The sequence below is a fragment of the Echinops telfairi genome, unplaced genomic scaffold (genome assembly GCF_000313985.2).
Source record: "Echinops telfairi isolate 266 unplaced genomic scaffold, ASM31398v2 ScPeMD7_18;HRSCAF=68, whole genome shotgun sequence".
NCBI classification, from domain to species: Eukaryota; Metazoa; Chordata; class Mammalia; order Afrosoricida; family Tenrecidae; genus Echinops; species Echinops telfairi.
In genome coordinates this window covers 54,054,407-54,073,921 of record NW_022103915.1, presented here as the reverse complement: position 1 = coordinate 54,073,921, position 19,515 = coordinate 54,054,407, and the positions used below count along the sequence as shown (strand labels likewise).

Here is a 19,515-nt window from a genome sequence, read left to right as displayed (position 1 = left end):
ACTCCATATTTAAATGATTCATAAAATATTGACTTTCATTTCTTGTCTTTGAAATCCAAGCAGCGCATTCTGATAGGCACACTTCATAGCCATCGGAGGTTTGTGGTTACCTGTGTTGGACAGCAGAAAGAGAGAGACCACCTCTCACTTTGAAGGAGGAAACAGGCTCTGGTGTGGTGATGTGAGCAAGGGCGTCGAGCAGCTTGGTGGAAGAGTTCTGTTCTCTAATTCCCCTTCTTGGTCTTTAGCTTGGCCATGAGCTTATTGGCATTCTTTTCTTTCTTTCGCTCTCTCTCTCAAAATGAAACCCAAAAGCTTTCTAAATGTTTGCACATTAAAGATTCAAATATATAATTTTTTAAGAAGGTAATCGTTTTTCTAAGTCATCATGTGATGACAAAACTTTAAGATATGTGAGACCCCAACTAGGTAAACTCCTGTTTTCTAGCTAAGAAAATCAGCACGGAAAGTTTATATACTTTATTCAAAATCCCAAGGTTCTATGCTAGGGAATTGACCATGAAGTGGTAAAAATTCCATCTGGGAGACCCAGGTTCTGTTTGAGCCCATGAACCTCAGGCCCATCCACCACCCTTCAGTTGAGGTTTGCATGTTGCTCTGATGTTGCTATGGTGTGAGTGTGACATGGGACCAGACCCTGTTTTGCTCTGTTTACACCTAGGGACACTATGAATCAGCCAACTGGACAACATCTGAAAACTACATGACACTGAACAGATCTCCTCGGAGCCTCCAGAATAAGACAAACTAGGAAGATAGCTCTAGCAAACTATTCTGCAAAATCAGCCAATGCAGATTATAACAGCCCTGTGAATTCTAACAGGCCAAATGGTATTCACAAGTGGTGGTGGGCGTGGCACAGGACCAGGCAGCATTTGGTTCCATTATGCCTGGAACACTCTATGAGTTGGACTGATTCCACATGTGAAATGGTACATGATGGAGATGAAATAAAAATTCAACAGTGTCTATCTTATGGTCATAGCCTAAGCTCATGCAAAAAGAGTTATAAGTCATGGTGGACCTGAGAAACTCTAATTCTAATATCAACAACGTGCTACATGTGCATATTAATACAATTTTCCTTTACTTGTTCAGCCCTTTATTATAAATTCACTGCCACTGTGTAGATTCCGACTCTGATTTGCCCTATGAAACAGGGTAGAACTGCCCCTGTGGGTTTCCAAGACTGTAACTTTACTCAAGTAGAAAGCCTCATCTTTCTTCCACAGATCAGATGATAGTTTCAAACTGCTGACCTTGCGGCTAGCTGCCACTATGCCAGATACAGACCACATGTCCCTGCCTCCAAGGGGTCTTCCTGGTTTCCTCTTCACTCAGTCCCAGGTTCTAACAGGGTTCAAGTCAATGAACTTACCCTGTGCCCAACTGAACTTGACATTGGCGATACAGTCCTTGTTCTAGGAGGGATCCCTCATGGACAAGTAGCATGTAATATGGCATTTTCTACTTCATATCTCTACTTCTGAAACTCTGTAGAAACAGGATTTCTGTGTCAAACATACTTATGTCTTCCAGGGATCCTAACAAGTAGCCTGTCTTTGCATATGTTTATAGAATAGATATCCTTCATATGGTCACTATACTAACCTGAAGGTTACACCATCAAAAATAGAGACATAAGAAGAAGAAGGGGAGACTACGCGAATAAAGCCTAAGATTTCAGAAGGCAGCAATCTGAACATGAATTAGTTTTGTCTCATCCTGATGCAAAATAGCCTATAGCCTGGGCAGCTTAGTGTTCTTAAGACTTAACTCTTATTGGGCCTCTACTCAAGTACTCCATCAATGCAAGAACACTTTGTTCTATAAACTGACATTCCATGATGCTCATCTTCCCGACATGATCACTGAAGACAAAGCAGGTGCGTAAACAAATGTGGCAAACAAAGCTGATGGTGCCCGGCTATCACAAGACATAGTGTCTGGGGTCTTAAAGGCTGGAAGAAAAACAAGTGGCCATCTAGCTGAGAAGAAGCAAAGCCCACATGGAATAAGCACACCAGCCTGTGTGATCATGAGGTGTCAATAGGATCAGGTAACAGGCATCAAAGAACAAAAAATCATATTGTGAATGAAGGGGAATGCAGAGTGGGGACCCAAAGCCCATCTGTAGGTAACTGGACATCCCCTTGCAGAAGAGTCGCGGGAAGGAGCCAGTCAGGGTGCAGTTTAGCAACGATGAAACATACAACTTTCCTCTAGTTCTTAAATGCTTCCCCCTGCCTCCCCACTATCACAATCCAAATTCTACCTTACAAATCTGGCTAGACTAGAGGGTACACACTGGTACAGATAAGAGCTGGAAACACAGGGAATCCCCTCAGAACCAGGAAGGTAAGGGGAAGGTGGGGGGAGAGAAGGGGAACCAATCACAATGATCTACATACAACCCCCTCCCTGGGAGACAGTCAACAGAAAAATGGGTGAAGGGAGACATCAGACCATGTAAGACATGAAAAAAAATGTATAAATTATCAAGGATTTGTGTGGGAGGGAGGGAAGGTGGGTGAGGGAAGGGGGAAAAATGAGCTGATACCAAGGACTCAAGCAGAAAGTAAATGTTTTGAGAATGATGATGGCAATAAATGTACAAATGTGTTTGACACAGTGGATGGATCTATAGATTGTGATAAGAGTTATACGAGCCCCCAGTAAAATGATTAAAAAAAACAAACAAAAACTCTTGCCCAGAAAATATTTCTAGAAACTTGTCATTGAAAACAAACTCCATATAAGACATCATTGGTTTTTTTTAACTTTATTGTCTTAATAATTATAATTTTTCATTTAGACTTTAGAATATGAACAATAGTTTATACATATGTGACTATTACTCAACTTCCCCTGGAAATGATCCAAGCTGGTCCTTTGTTTGAATTTACTTCTGCTACTTTGCATATTCTGACAAGCATCACACCTGTGCTAAGTCCCATGAAATAACCGATTAGTCACCCAATAACTATTTAAAGGATATCCACAGAGTACATATGAAGAGGTACCTCCCTCCAAAATGGAAATTTTTTTCAAAGCTAGGTATTTACTTTTTCCCCCCTACAAAACAACCTTATCACCTTCAAAGTACTCTCCATTACACTTAATACATTTGTCAAATCTGCAATTCCGTTCTTGGAAAATTTTCAAACTCCTTTGTTTGGATGGCTGACAGCACCTCCCTCGTTTTTTTCTTCACCTCTACTATGTCCTCAAATCTCTGTCCTTTCATGTCCCTCTTCATTTGCGGAAACAAAAAGAAGTCACACAGAGGGAGGTCAGGTGCGTGGGGCAAGGGAGGCATGATGATTTTTTCCCAAAACTGGTGTACTGAGAGGGCTCTGTGAGCAGGTGCATTGTCGTGGTGGTAAAACCAGTCCCCCGCCTGCCACAAATCAGGCCTTTTTTGTCTCAATAACAGTCTGACCTAGTGGAACAAAATCCAAATGCACTGAGTCTATATTTTCGTCTGTTCGAGAAGTTGACAGACCATCCAGAATGAGCTTTGTCATCAATCGACATTTCACCTTTTCTGAAACAAGAACATCACTCATACACTTGAGTTTTTCCCATAGCTCTATCCTTGTAAGCTGTGTTCAACATCACATTAGTTTCTGCAGCATTTTTCTGGAGCAGGAAGCAAAATCTCACAGCCGCACGCTGTTTTCTTAAATTGGCCGTGACAAAAACAAAATTGGAATGAAACTGCTTTTATGAAAAAATTCTATGTGACCAGATAGAACCTACCCAGGTGACACCACTGGGTGCACTAACTCAGGCTGAGTTGTTTGAAGCTCATCTAGTGGGAAAAATAGGTACTTCGCCTGAAAGCTCTGCCCAGCGCAGCTTTTCCTGTTTTGTTTAGGGGGCGAGGGGTTACCTCCGCATAGTCCAATTGTTGAATTTTGAAAGCCCAGCCTCCCATATATTACACTTTGCTAAGCAGCATTAAATTTTTTAGAGATGACCAAGGACAAGCTGGTTATCTTAACATTAGTGATTATAACAGTAACATTACGTAGTTTTTGTGGCGTTCCCATTTCTGTGCAATGAACAGCTATTACTTTTTATTTAATGACCGAAGTAGGAAATGGCTTGCGCCCAATTTCTCAAGGAGATTTCTGTGAGAAATTTTTTAAGACTTCAATATTTTCTGGCATTGAACAGACTGGAAGGAAATCATTTAAAGGAAAAAAATATTGGCAGATGAATCTTATGATATAAAAGGAGGGATGCTTAAATTAAAAAAACCCTGAGATATAGAGCTGATGTTTGATTTGACCCACAATCTAATATTTATAGTATATAAATGTGTACATGGAATATTGCTGGACTTCTCTCTCAAGGTGCTCTAAAACACCTGAGTTTGAGAGATAAGCCCCCTAAATTCAAACTTTACCTTCTTTATCCCAAGTTCCTGAAAGAGCCATCAATATGCTTATTGCTGCTGCCCTTACCTCTTAAGGTCTCATTCACGCCTCACCTTCCCATTCATGCTGTATCTCACTGTGCAGGCTTCCGACTCCACCCCCTGAAGCTCCTCTTTAGATGACCTTATTGCCAAACCCATTAAACCTCTCTGCTTTGTTGTGATCATGCTGGTTTCTCATAGGGTGCCAAGGGGCGGTTGTGTAATTGAGGGGTAAAATTAGAGAGATATCAGACAAGATAAAGCATGCAAAGGCTCATCTCTGGGAGCATCATGACTTCAGGAGCCCGGTCTGTGCAGAAAGAGAGAAAATATATTTCCAACCAAGGCGTGCCGATCCCCCCAATCACAGGTAACCACATGCCTAACAGGAAGGGGTTGTACAATGGCATATGTGTAACAGGAAGACATAGCTGTAACAAGATAGGTGGATTCTAGGGTCAAGATGGCAGCCTAACTTTGGTCGTCCATGAGTTGGCTTGACCTTACATGTCCTTGGGCTCTCCTTTGGGGGAACAATCCATTATCTTTATCAGAAGGGAATGAGCTCTACTGAGGATGGGACAGACTATAGGGACTGATTGCTCTAGATGGCTGACAACCTTCAAGCAGATAATCTTTAAGCAGTTGACCTTCAAGTATATAGCCAGTAACCATGTGTTTGCAAACAGAAGCTTAGGTTTGGCATATATTATGGGGGGACATCCTGGGAATAACTTTCCTGTTTCCCACAATTTCTCTCTTGTCCAACTCAAAATTCCGATGCATCAAAGACCTCAGTATCTCCTTATATTGATTGCTGCGATTGAGGAGCCCCAGGGGGGCAGCCCCATGAATCAAAACACTGCCCGCCATACTTACCTGGCAGGGGAGATACCATGATCACGGAGGTGGTTTTCCCAGGGCGAGGCTGATCCATTGCACTCCGATGTGCTGACCCCTGCAATTTCCCCAAATGTGGGAAACTCGACGGCATAATTTGTGGTAGTGGGGGACTGCGTTCGCACTCTCCCCTGTAGGAAAAAAAACCCAACACTGCCCGCCTTGCACCCATACCCAGGTCAAATTGCAGATTGGACTGTGGTGACCCTAGGGCTTTACACTTTGATTCTTAGAAGTAAACTGCCAGACCTTTCTTTTCCGGCCATCTTCATGGGCAAGTTCCACTGAGACCTGTTCAGCATGATGACAACACAGGAGCCTCCACTGACAGGCTGCTGGTGGCTGCACATGAGGGGCACGGGCCTGGAATTGAAGCTGAGTCTCCCAGCGGGAAGGTGAGAAATCTACCACAGTTGCCAATGCAACCATTTCTCCTCCCAGCTCTCTGGTGTTGTTTAACTCTCTGGTTACACGCTTTACCTGGCCCACCTCTAGGGTGAGGGTGGTGTCTACGGTCCCACCCTTTGTTCAGTGCTCTTCTGTGCCTACTCTATCCCTCTATAAGATCATTCAATATCATGGCTTTAAGCTTCTCTTTCCCTTTCGTTCTAAAATCCAATTTCCTATTGCATATATTCATCTAATTTTCTCAAAAAACATATTTTTGTCTAGGCAGCTAAAAAGCAGGGCATCATCCTCAGTTCCACCCGTTTTAACTTCCTATGATCAACTGACACAGCAAGTCTTGCCAGTTAAGTCATCTACAAATATCTCCAACTTAAACCCTCCTCTCTGCCTTTCCTACCAGCCCATACTGCCCCTCGCCTGACTTCTTGCCACAGCCCCTGAACTGCCCATCCAGTCTCTAGACTTGTTTGTCCTCCAAAGGCAACCTTTACACTAGCATGGGCTTTCAAAACTGTAAATCTGACCTTGTGACATTTTGGTTTAAAATCTTCAGGGTTCCCCATTGCCTGAAAAATCAAGTCTAAGTTTCTCAGCATGACATTCAAGAGCCTTTGTAACCTAGCCCCGCCTTACTTCTGTAGCTTCCTGTCCAGTAGGTCTCTGCTTTGTGGTAAGTGAACTGCTAGTAGCTTCCAATGTAAGCCAGGGCGCTTCCAGACTTTACATGGTGGCTGACTTTGTTTCTGCTTCTGAAATGTTTCCTCCCCTGATTACTCTTTTAAGATTCTGCTCAGGCCTTAGAAGTCTTGCTAAGTCCCTGTGGTTAGTCTATGGTTAGATCAGCTTCCTCTTCTTTGGGTCTATGACGTCATATAATTGTACTTACCATATTGAATTGTATGTATCTGTTTATACATAGGTTTTCCTCATTCAGTAGGTAGGGAACTTGTTTTTGGCTTCTCAGCATCCTCAGCAGTTAGCATGGTATAAGTGTTTCACAAAATAACTTCTGAATGAAATAATGAGTGTACAAACAAATTAACTAATTAACAAGCCTGAAAAGATGATCACACCATGAGATGTCACCAGGAAATGCGTGACTGAAATTCAAACAAATGCTATAAGCTTAGATGCAAAGTGATCCCTTCCATCTGAAGTGATTTTGGATGAGAGGACGTATTAGAAAGTGATGGAACTGACAAGAGAAAACTCCACAAAAGGTATGGATGTAGGAAAAGTGCCAATAAGATAGAGGTTCAACTATACTAGGTGGGTCACTGGGGGCAAGGGGTGAGAATTAAAGAAAGTTATCTAAAATCCATTTAGAAAACATTTCAAGATCAGGATTATTCTGTCAAGAAACAAGAGTGGCTGCAAACCCAAGAATTCTAGACTCAATACATTTTCATGCAAAGAAGGAAGTTCTGAATTAACAATTAAAAAAAAAAGTAGACTAAGCCTACTTCCCCCACATTGAATATTAAGACTCCTTGCCTCCTTCAACAGACCACCTCTCATCCAGCTCCCAAACTACAAACCACTTAGGGACTTACTTACAACATAGTCACACCCGACCCGCCCTGCCCTGCCCTTGCTTCTGTTATTCTAAGGTGGAATTAGAGAATTTCTTAGGAATATTAATAGGATCAAGAAAAGACCTGTATTTAAAGGCTTGTCTTAAAGCAAGCAGTCTTCTAAGTGAGGCAATGCTAAATCTATATGGAAGAAGGACACCAGCCTGTGTGATCCAAGGGTTCTACATAGCAAAAGCCAAGACAGTAGGATGGACTGGTGCTAGAGCTTAAATTTTGAGCACTCAGTTTGCAGAAGGCGATGTCTGACCATGAAAGCGCAAAATCCATTTGCAGGGTCCCCACTTGGGTTACACCGAGGTGAATGGCCTCCAGTCATTGGCCCAGGATATGAATAGCCTCGTTGTCAAGCAGAGTGCATTGGCAAGTGGACTAAGCAGATGCAGCGAGGCATGTAGTGAGGCATGTAGTGAGGCATGTAGTGAGGCTGTTTTAACACCTTGTCATGTTGTCCCCTTTGACACGTTTAAAATTTGCATTTTTATTAGTTTTTGTTGTCTTTTCAATGGAGATTTTTGTTTTATTGTTATTGTGTTGTTTTTGCTTTTTTTTTTTTTTTTTTTTTAGGCTTTTCTCTCTATGCAATCCAGGATAGGTAAATCTAAAGAGACAATAACCAGACTAATAGTTTCTTGGGGTCATGGCAGAGAAGCTGGGGGTGGGGAAATGAGGAGTGAGTAATAAGGAGGACAAGGAAGAAGAAAATGTTCTAAAATCGATTGTGGTCCTTGGGCCTTTGGCTCTGCGGGCCCGGAAGCCTGCCTGCCACGCTGCCTGTCTGCTGCTTCTCCGCTGCCTCGGGGTCCTGGCTGCTGTGGCCTCTCTTGCCTCTGCTGCCTCCACTGGCTGCTTTTCTTTCTTGATGGTCCTGGAATTCTCTGTTCCTGCTTCTGAGTTGTTCCTCTCACACCCAGGAAGGGAAAACTGACCAATACTCAAGTTGGAGTCCTCTACACCTTATTTGCATGGTCCCATCTAGTCACGTGACTCGGTGAGGCCGACGAATGTCCTCGTAGCGCTTTGCTCTGTTGTGTGTAGGGTCGCTATGGGTCGGAACACTTAGTCATTTGTTGAGAATTACAAAGACTTACAGATAGACAAACCATTGTTGTTGTCTGTCTGTCTGTCTTTCTCCATATATAATTAAGTATATTGATATTTATATATAAATATAGTATGCATAAATTTATATTTACCCTAATGTGTATATGCATATACATGTATATAGAGCAGGGGTGTCAAACTCAATTTAAACATGGGCCATTTGGTGCAACAGGCAAGATTCCCGCGGGCCACATCACATTGACAAATTTTGTTAAATTTATATTTTGAAGTGAGGATTCAGGAATATGGATAGGATAATGATAACACTATATAATTGCCTTTATTTAAACATTTATTTTATATAATGTATTTTTAAAACTAAAATTATTCTTGCCAGCGCTTTCCTCCTATTAGTTTTCACTTACCTCTTAGGTTGTGACCGGAAAATATAACAAAGTAACTAACCACAAAATGTTAACTAACCACAACTGGCAAACATGATGCACAATAGTAATGGCTTCCCTCTAAAATATTGACTAGCGCTGCCGCTAGGTATGATTCATAACAGCACAACCCAGAGTGCTCTTTTTAACCTTTCCGCTATTGGGATCTGTTTACATGACGTGACACTGAGAGTGGCAGACACATCGCTTCCCAACGTCGCCAGAACTGAGTCAGCGCATTATACGTCCACAGGCCCCCGGGAAAGGCACGGGGCCGCGTGTCTACTCTAATCTTCAGCGGCTCAACGGATAACGAGGGGATTGTGTGTACGGTGTTGCCTCAATCTCCCCTCAGCGCGATTTTCTTCATAACAATTTTTTCTACTTTCACTTTATTTTCAGAGCATCGCGGGTCACAAAAAATTACTTTGGGAGCCGCATGTGGCCCACAGGCCGCCAGTTTGACACCCCTGAAATAGAGGGTATATATGTATATGTACACATATGTGTGTGTACGTATGCCTCAGCAGAGGCAAGAGAGGCCACAGCAGCCAGGACCCTGAGGCGGAGGAGAAGCAGCAGACAGGCAGCGTGACAGGCAGGTGTCCGGGCCCGCAGAGCCAGAGGCCCAAGGACCACAATCGATTTTAGAACATTTTCTTCTTCCTTGTCCTCCTTATTACTCACTCCTCATTTCCCCACCCCCAGCTTCTCTGCCATGACCCCAAGAAACTATTAGTCTGGTTATTGTCTCTTTAGATTTACCTATCCTGGATTGCATAGAGAGAAAAACCTAAAAAAAAATTCAGTACACATATGTGTACTGAATTGCATCAAACTGTTTTTTCTTCTTTGCCATACTCCTTATGTCTTGATGACAGAGGGGATATATTTCAGTGTGGATGAACTGGCTTACCCGGAGTAGTTGCTACAGACTTGGCAGAGAGATCATCCCTGACTAAACCATCTTCTTTGTGTCTTGTCTATTGCACAAACTAGCTGTAGTTAGAAAAATGGAGTATTCATACAATACTTCCAATTTTTTCCCTAATACTGTATATTTGAAGGTTGACTTCAGCGACAGAATCCCTATGCTTCTCCGGGGAAACGCCAGATAACAGCTACTTGCTTTACCCAGTATGACCTGCAGGGGGAAGTGTGGTTGGAGGGCTCCTTCGGTGTATATCGGCGCCCTAGGTGAACTAAGACGCAGCCGAAGTGGAGGGGAGAGGCGGGGCCAGCCGCTAAGGGCGGGGCCACATGCCGCCCCGCCCCTCCATGGGGCGCTCCACCCTCGCCCCGCCCCTTCCCCCGCCCGGGCGGCCATGGCCATTCCCGGCATCCCCTATGAGCGACGGCTTCTCATCATGGCGGACCCTAGAGATAAGGCGCTTCAGGACTACCGCAAGAAGCTCCTGGAGCACAAGGAGATCGATGGCCGTCTTAAGGAGTGTGAGTGCACCTTTCTTTGCAGATAATCTCGTGCTTGGGCCCGCTTCTGCTCTGACAAAAGGCGGTCTTTGGCGGGCCCGGGAACCTAGCCCAGAGGATGGGAAGGCCTCGGTCTCGGGACAAGGCGCTTTGTCATCGGCCTGAGCCTGGCCGTGAGCTTTGTGTTCGGGCGTGGAAATGGCTGGGTCTGGGCCAGCCAACAGGGGAACTTCCTCGGCTCCGAGGTGGCAGTGGAAGAGCACTAAAGGAGGAGTGGGGAAGAGTGGGCCAGGGCTAGCTCCAAGGTTGGGGTGCAAGAAGGCTGAAGTGATAAGGTCCCGCACTCGGAGAAGGAAAAAGGCTTGAGTGAATGAAGCCCAAGCAGGAGATGAAACCTGGAGGGTTGGCTTGTTGGTGGATTTGAAAACGGGACGTGTCGTTTAAGAGAAAAGCCCTTTGGTCATAATAACCCACCTCGTTCTTCCCTGGCGTTTCGTGTTGTGCTGGATCCGGCACGCAAGTTTGTTTCTCTTACCGCCTGAGCTAAAAGGGCTCTTAAGATTTTTCGTAGCACACCTTCATTGAAAAGCTGGAATGGCTTCATGAAATTAAGGATGACAGGGACCACGTAATTCTGTGGAGAACGACACCTTGAAGCCTGTGTAGGGTAGAAGACCAGCAAGTACTCATTCGAATCTCTAGTCCACATCAGCTAAGAAGAATTTAAAATGGGCTTAACCAAATAGATGTCCTTGACCAAGGCAATGAAAATGCATTGCTTTCTCTGTAACATTTTGTTTTAAACATGTTACATGCTCACTACCTACAGCCTTATTTCTTTCGTGGTTTGATAGCATCGATACTAAAAAAGTGAAAAACATTTAGGTGGCATGAAGTGTGATAGAGTTACTAAGAGGACTCTTTAAAATGTTCAAATTTTATTATTTCAGTAAGGGAACAATTGAAAGAACTTACCAAGCAGTATGAAAAATCTGAAAATGATCTGAAGGCCTTACAGAGTGTGGGGCAGGTAGGTAATGGAGTTGGGGGATAGGAGATAATGGTAATTTGTTTTTGGTTTTTTAATGTGGCAAGAAGTAATGCCTTTTTACCTGTCTGTCTTTCTTAGATTGTGGGTGAAGTGCTTAAGCAATTAACTGAAGAAAAATGTAAGTTGATTAGATTGTTAATTAGTAAGGGGGGAAAAGTTGAACAAATTCTCTCCCCCCCCTCCCATTTTTGAAATGCTTATTCATTTAATGACAGCAATGCAGGAGAATGGTATTGCTGTATAGACTAAGCTTCATTTCAACCATTGACTTCTTAGAGGGCAAATACAGTTGAACCCACCACTGATGTGGGTGTATTTAAATTATACTTCATAGTTTTCCATTTGTTCTCTCATTTTCTTCCTCTAGTCATTGTTAAAGCTACAAATGGACCAAGATATGTTGTGGGTTGTCGTCGACAGGTAATACTTTGTTAGTATAGTGCTTTGTAATCAACAGAACACCTTTCACGTAAGTTATTACACTTAATCTTTGAAGTAAGCAGGTCAGGCATCAAGCCCTCAACCCCCAGAGTGATCTGTCCAGATCTAACTAATGATTAGCAAAGTCTAAATTCAAGCCATGGCCTTTGACTTCAGTATTCTTCCTGCCCAGTCGATCACTACCTCAGTCAGCTCGAAAACCTGTTGCTGTCAAATTGATTGCGACTCATAGTGATCCTATGGGACAGAGGAGAACTGCCACATTTGATTTCTAAGGCAATTGAATCTTCCCAGAAACAGCCTGCCACATCTTCCTCCTGCAGTACAGCTGGTGGGTTTGACCATTGATCTTGTAGTTAGCAACTGAGCACTTAACCATAGCACCACTACGCCTCCATTAGTCAGCTCTACACACTTGGAAACTTAGAGCTCAACAACTTATCAGTTCATCTTAAAGTCTTTTTAAAAAAATTATTTTATTGGGGGCTTGTACAATTCTCATCACAATCCATACATACATACATCCATTGTACATACATCCATATGTACATTTGCTGCCCTCATCATTCTCAAAACATTTACCTTCCACCTCAGCCCTTAATATCAGTTACTCATTTCCACCCTCCCTCCCCCATTAACCCTCCACAATTCACAACTTATTATAGTTTTGTCTTAAGTTATACTGTCCGACGTCTCCCCCAGCCCTCCTCTCTGCTGTCCCTCCCCTAGGGAGGAGGGAATACCTAGATACTTATAATCAGCTACCCCCCTCCACCCCACACTCTCTTCACCCTCCAGGCCTCGCCCCTTTCACCACTGGTCCTGAAGGAGTCACCTGTCCTGGTTTCCCTGTGTTTCCAGCCGCCACCTGCACCAATGTACATCCTCTGGTCCAACCAGACCTTAGCGTGAGCTCTCCACCCCATCTTAAAATCTTTTTAAAAGGACTTAAAAGTTTATAATTTGTCAGTCATCTATCTTTTATATTTAAACATTCAGAAATTTCACTTTAATCTGTATCATAAGCCTAAATGGATTGTGTATCATTTTATTCAGAGTGGAATAATTGAAATAATTATTTTCTTTTGCAGTTATCAAAAACTAACAAACTAGTTGACTCATTCAACGTGTACTGCCTTGTTAAATGTACCATGTTCTTGAGGAAATGTTTAAGCAGAGCGTTCTTAGAAATTTACCAGAGCATTTTCCCCCTGAGTATTTGTATCAGGCTCAGCTTTTAAACATGGACATGACTGTAGAATGGAATTTAACTCAGAGAGTAAATCTAATCTTAGAATTTTGCCCAGCATATAAAGGGAGTGACATTTTATAAATCAAAATATTAGATGCTTAGTCTGGCAAATGATTTATCTGCCCCACTTAGTTCAGAGAGCACTGGTGGTGTAGTGGTTATGAATTGGTCTGTGAGTCATGTGATCGGCAGTTCAAAACCACCAGCAGCTCCATGGGAAAAAGACTGGGCTTTCTACTCCCATAAACAGTGAGTTTGGCTTTTGGTAGAATACTTTGATTGCCACAGTTGGCATTTCTAAGACATATCCTGGTTGTAATAACAGAATATTTAAATACTGAAAATTAGGGGGAGGGGAAAAAAGGAAAATGAGCTGATTCCGGGAACCCAAGAGGAAAGCGAATTTTGGGAATAATGAGGGCAACAAATGTATAAATGTGCTTTACACAATTGATCAATGTATTGTGATGAATTGTATGAGCCCCAATAAATTGATAAAAAAAATACTGAAAATTATTAGAAGAGGCAACATACATTCCCTAAAAATGTTAATGTTGAAATAGCTTCATATTGATTTTTACTTAGATCTTTCAAGGAGTTCGTATAACAATGTTTATTTGGGGGGATTTTTTTAACCTGTATTTTGTTTAACCTATTGTTTTAAATGTCATTAAATCTAAAATTTGACTTCTTGGGGAAAAATCCTGTGAAATTGGTCAGTAATTTATACAATTCTAAAACTATTGCCAAGAGGGTTACATTTAATAGTTTTTAGTGGTTAAAAAAATAACTATTTTTGAAACATAACATCCTAAGTGCCAAGTGAATCCAGATAGTCTATCCAGTTCCAGAGCTAAACAACGTGCCTGCTTAGATAAGTTTACTAGTGTGATCCCCTGTAATGCATAAGGTGCTTAGTAGAGCATATAACAAAGACATGCGTGGTGGTTGCTGGGTTTTACTTTCTTTAGCTTATCAATCAAGATATCTAAGGAGAAACAGTACATTGTCCTCTCCTCTCCTGTGATCAAGCACCACATCCTTTGCAGAAGTTAGTTTCAAAATCTAATGGACACATTTTTTGTTTGTTTTAAATCATTTTATTGGGGGCTGGTACAACCCTTATCATATACATCTATTGTGGACACATCTTTAAAGCTCCTCGCCTTCCTCCCTGCAAAATATGCACTAAGTGATTTCTTTATCAATTCCAAGTCAATCTTTTACAGTCCTTGGATCAAAATAGTGAGCAAAATTATATTAAACAGTGAACCTCTGAAGAATACATTTTTTTGGAAACAAGGCCATTGCCACCTCTAATATTTTGTGTCAAGAATTTTACACTAAGATTGCATAAAGGGTAATCTTCCCCACTCCCTCACCCCCATTTTATTGGGGGTCTTACAAATCTTATGACAGTCCATCACTCAGTTGTATTAAGCACACTTGTACATATATTGCCATCAACATTTCCAAAACATTTTCTACTTGAGCCCTTGGTATCAGCTCCTCTTTTTTCCCTTCCTTCCACCCTCCCACCCTTTTGAACCCTTGATCAATTATGTATTATTGTTGTTATTTCATGTCTTATACTGTTTCTTGTCTCCCTTCATCCACATTGCTGTTATTCATCCCCCTGAGGGGTGGGCTATATATCCAACCTTGTAATGGGTTTCCCTTTTCTCCTACTATCCCACCCTCATGATATCGCTGCTCCCACTACTGCACCTGAGGGTTTTATCTGTCCTGAATTCTATGTGTCCAGAGCTTTTATCTGTACCAGTGTGTGTACGCAGGTCTAGCTGGATTTGTAAGGTAGAACTGAGTCAGGGTAGTGGGGGAGAGGAAGCATTCAGGAACTAGAGGAATGATGTGTGTTTCATTGGTGCTATACTGCACCCTGGTTGAATTGTCCCTTCCTTGTAACCCTTCTGTGGGGGGATATCCAATTGTCTACAGATGGGCTTTGGGTCTCTACTCCAAGCCTCCTTTTTCACATTAATAAAATTATTTGTTTTGGATTTTTTTCATACCTGATACCTGATCCCGTCAACCCCTCATGATCACACCAGCTGGTGTGCTTCTTTGCTGTGGGCTTATTTCCTTCCTTGCTTGAAGACTGCTTGTCTAACCTCAAGCCTTTAAGACCCCATATGCTTTGATAGTCAAGCACCATCTGCTTTCTTCACCACATTTGCTTATGCACCCATTTTGTCTTCAGTGTGATCATGTCGGGAAGGGGAGTATCAAAGAGTGCTAGGTTATTAGAACAAAGTGTTTTCGTGTTTACGGAGACCTTGAGTAGAGGCCCAAAGTATGTCTACTACCTTCATACTTAACATATAAATATGTACAGTGGCCTCTATTTCTTTCATTGTAAATTAATATATTTACATATATACATGCCTATAACTATATCTCTATAAATAGCTTTTGCTTCCTACTTCTTTCCTCCATTTCCTTCACACCTTCCTTCTGTCCCACTATCATGCTCACCATCCACTCAGCTCTCAGTAATTCATCTTGGACTCATTACACTTGATTAAACCCTACCAGGCCTCTTGCCATCAGTTTTAGATCTCTTGTTCACTCATCCCTGAGTTTGTTGGCTCCCCTCCCCTGACCCCTCTTCTCCCATGTCCCCACCTGGGACCAGCAGTCCCATTGTTTTCTCCTCAGGATTGTTTGCTGCCTATTTTATATAGCTAGACATAGGGCAAAAAGAAAAAAACCAACAACCAACAAAAAGATAGAGTAGATTGTTCCAGTTCTGTCCGCTGACCCTTTTAAGTGTTTCTAATCAGGTCTGATGAGGTGCCAAGCCCTGTCCCCTGAGTCAAAAGACTATTTTCAGGATTCCTCAGGGATTTGTACGTTGCTCCCCCTGCTGCCCTGTTGCACTCCTTTGCGCTTCACCCCACTGTGCATGGGGTAGACCAGGCTCCCATTCTGCAGTGTCTCCAGTGCTGTCCCCCATAGCGCTATTGGTCAGTAAGTGTCTCGTGCTAGGGCCAGCCCTACAGTCCTCTGTGCATTGGCTGCTCCAAGCAGGGGTGTCATCCCGGGGCTTGGTGGGTCATGATGAGGTTCATTCTGTCTCTCTCTCTCTCTCTCCACCCCCTTCCCGCCACTAAAAGGTAATCTTTTTTTTTAAAGTTAATCTTAAAGGACAGATGAAAATGATTTTAAATGGTTGCTTTTTTTTAATGATTGCTTTTATAATCCCTTGTATTAGCATGGAGTATTCTCTCTGAAAGATAAGTGATTATTTGGCTTTGAAATATTGTGTTCTTGTTAAGTGTAACATCTTTTGTTTTATAAAATTAGCTTGACAAAAGTAAGCTGAAGCCAGGAACAAGAGTTGCTTTGGATATGACTACATTAACTATCATGAGGTACATTTTTTATTCTATTTAGTTTTAGTGTACCTGTTATTTCCACAAAAGGAAGGTGTTACTCAATATGGGTATTCTTTAGATCACTGAATATATTGGGGATATTGTCCTTTTTTTACTAATTTCTAGTTGATTTAACCATGTCTTCAAGATCTCCTATAGGTGTATACTTGAGTCATGTATAATATATTAGTAAGATCAGAGAGTACGTAAATCTTCTAAAAGAAAATTATATACCTTATCATTCCAGATACTTGCCAAGAGAAGTGGATCCACTGGTTTACAACATGTCTCATGAGGACCCTGGGAATGTTTCTTACTCAGAGATTGGAGGGCTATCAGAACAGATCCGGGAATTAAGAGAGGTTGGTACTGTATTCTGGCTAGGGTTCCAGCTCAGAGCAACCCTGTGTACAAGAGAACAAAACACTGCTCATCCTCAGTCATCGTTATGTTTGAGCCCATCGTGGGAGCCACTGGTCAGTCGTCTCATGGAGTGGTCCTCTGTTTTGCCAACTTCCTGCTTTACTAGGCACGATGTCCTTCTCCAGGAGCCGGCTCCTCCTCATAGCATGTCCGGAGTGCATTAGACGAAGTCTTGCCATCCTCACTTTGAAGAAGCATCCTGGCTGTACATCTGCCAAAGCAGAATTGTTTGTTCTTTTGGCTGGCTGTGGTATATTTGCTAGTACTATGAAAGAGGCAACAATTTGGAGGTGGGGGGGGGGGACTTACTTCATTGTTCATTTTTCACCTGCTCACGAGGTAATTGAAAATACCATGGCTCAAGTCAGGCACTCTTCGGTCACTTAAATGACACTTTAAAAAGGCCTTTTGCAGCACATTTGCCCAGCACTGTATGTTGTTTGCAGTGCATTAGGTAAATGTGCTACATAAGACCTCTTTATAGTTTTGAAAACCAAAAATGTTACTTTGAAGACGAAGGTATGCCTGACCCAAGCCATGGTATTTTCAATTGCCTCATAGGCATGTGAAAGTTGGACATTGTATAAGGAATACGGGAAAATTCAATGCATTTGAAATAGGATGTTAGTTAGTGAAGAATATTGACAGCGCCCTAGACTGCCAAAAGAACAAACAGAATTGTCCTGAAGGAAGTGCAGCCAGAATGCGCCTTTTTCTTTCACGTGCTTGGGACGTGGTGTCAGGAGAGACTAGTCCTTGGAGCAGGACATCCTGCTTGGTAAAGTAGGGGTCAGTGACAAAGAGTAAGGCCCTTAGCAAGATTGGTTGGCAAGGTGGTTGTGAGGGTGGCAAGGACCGGGCAATGTTTCATTCTGTTGTACACATAGGGTCACTATCAGTGGGAACTGTCTTCCGGACACATAACGACAACATATATTGCTTGATTTTTTTGACGGCTGTTTCCATCAGTGTTGATTGTGGATCCAAGCAAAATGAAATCCTTGATAACTTCAGTCTCTTCCCCACTTTATAATAGCGTTTTTGGTCCAGGGATGGCGATTTCTGTTATCCCTTTAATTCATATTGTAGGCTGTAGTGCATACTTTTCACCAGCAAGTACTTCGCATCTTCTTCCTTGCAGCAGGCAAGATTATGTCACCTGTGCCTTGCAGGTTGTTAAACATGAGTCTTCCTTCAGTCCTGGTGTCAAGTCCTTCATATACTCCAATTTCTTGGATCCTACTAATTAATATAGTACTGGGATTAGAGTACTGAAAGAGGGAAATTGAAAATTCCCCTGTGTTCAAATAGCACTTACGGAATCTTTTGCATTTAATGTTCTTGTAGGAAAAAGAATTGCACTGAATTGTTAGCTCTGATGGTTATTTGTGCTTAGTAATTTGGAAAAATCTGTTGTTAGAAAAGTTTATACTCTTTGAAGAAAAGAGAAAGCTAAGAGTTATTGATTTAATCCAGTGCCTTTGACAAAGTCAGTTGACAAAATGGAGCAAGGGAATTGACATTTAAACAAGCAGTCCAGGTGATTATGAAGCCAAGTTCTTGTTCATACATGAGGAAGTGAATGGAGCATTGATTTACGTTTCAAAAAATATCTTTTTCTTGCTGTGTATTTAATAAATGACGAAGATCAAGTGCTCCCTGGAACTTTGAAAAGTAGTGACGTGCTTTATTAGCCTATAAAGAAAGAAAGAATATGACTGCTCTCTCCCCCCAGTTCTCTCTTCTGTGTGCAATACTTTAGAATACTGTCCAAGGGCCTGTGATTGGGAATATATTTTGACTCTACAGCCATCTGGCATGAGGTGCATCTCAGCGATTATATAATGACCCCACAGGGAAGGAGGATGGTAGGCTTAATTGGTTGCAGTTCAAGTTACTGTGATGGTAAATCATTTCAAAAGTTGGTCAGGCCTTCAATTTTTCTGTTTTTCCATTTTGTTACCTCAAGCTAATTTTGGTAGGATGTTGAAAGCAGGACATATTTTTTCAAAGCCATGGTAGAGTGGCAACATATCAAAATTTTATATAACTTAAAAACATTTTATTATTATTTTTTAATCATTTTATTGGTAACTCCCACAACTCTTATTACAAACCATACATCAATTGTTTCTGACATATCCGTACATATATTCCATTGTTCTTTTCTAGGCATTTACTTTCCATGGAGCCCTTGGGATCAGCTTCTTCCTCTTTTTTTCCCTACTCCGCGCCGGCCCCCCGCCCCCAACCCTCATGGCCCTCTGATGTAGATTGTTAATTATTTTCAAATCTCACTCCAACTGCTGTCTCCCGCCCCCTCTGGTTTCTGTTGTTCTTCCCCCTGGCTGGGGGTGTGTGGTTATGTGCCATTCATTGCGATCGGTGCCCCCCTCCCTCCTCACTTCTCCTCCCCTTCCCCCCAACCCCTACACTTTTGGTATCTCTATACCCATTCTTGTTCCTGGGTTCCATGTGTTGTGAGTTTTATCTCTTGCCTATACCTATGTACATGCTCCCGTCTAGTCTAGATTGGGAGGCGGCACTGAGGTCATGATATGGGGGGTGAGGCGGGGCGGTTGAGGAGGCCTCCAGGGATCAGAAGTATATTGCATGACCCATTAGTGCTCTACTGCACCCGGATTGACTCATCCCCTTCCTGAGAGATGTTCCATTGTCCACAGA

At 42.3% G+C, this 19,515-nt stretch overlaps 1 protein-coding gene and 1 non-coding gene across 2 annotated transcripts in view; both read left to right on the top strand.

The window, feature by feature from the left end:
- Positions 1-5,318: 5,318 nt before the first annotated feature.
- On the top strand, positions 5,319-5,481 carry LOC115868922. The gene has a single exon (XR_004045880.1). It is a non-coding gene; the product is annotated as a U1 spliceosomal RNA (small nuclear RNA).
- A 4,685-nt stretch (positions 5,482-10,166) lies between these two features.
- PSMC6 (proteasome 26S subunit, ATPase 6) overlaps positions 10,167-19,515 on the top strand; it is a 23,189-nt gene continuing 13,840 nt past the window's right edge. The window contains exons 1-6 of the mRNA XM_004698589.3: positions 10,167-10,286; positions 11,216-11,295; positions 11,395-11,434; positions 11,684-11,736; positions 16,337-16,404; positions 16,655-16,769. Of these exons, the coding sequence (XP_004698646.2) occupies positions 10,202-10,286; positions 11,216-11,295; positions 11,395-11,434; positions 11,684-11,736; positions 16,337-16,404; positions 16,655-16,769 (441 nt within the window). The 5' untranslated portion in view covers positions 10,167-10,201. The remainder of the gene's footprint in view (positions 10,287-11,215; positions 11,296-11,394; positions 11,435-11,683; positions 11,737-16,336; positions 16,405-16,654; positions 16,770-19,515) is intronic.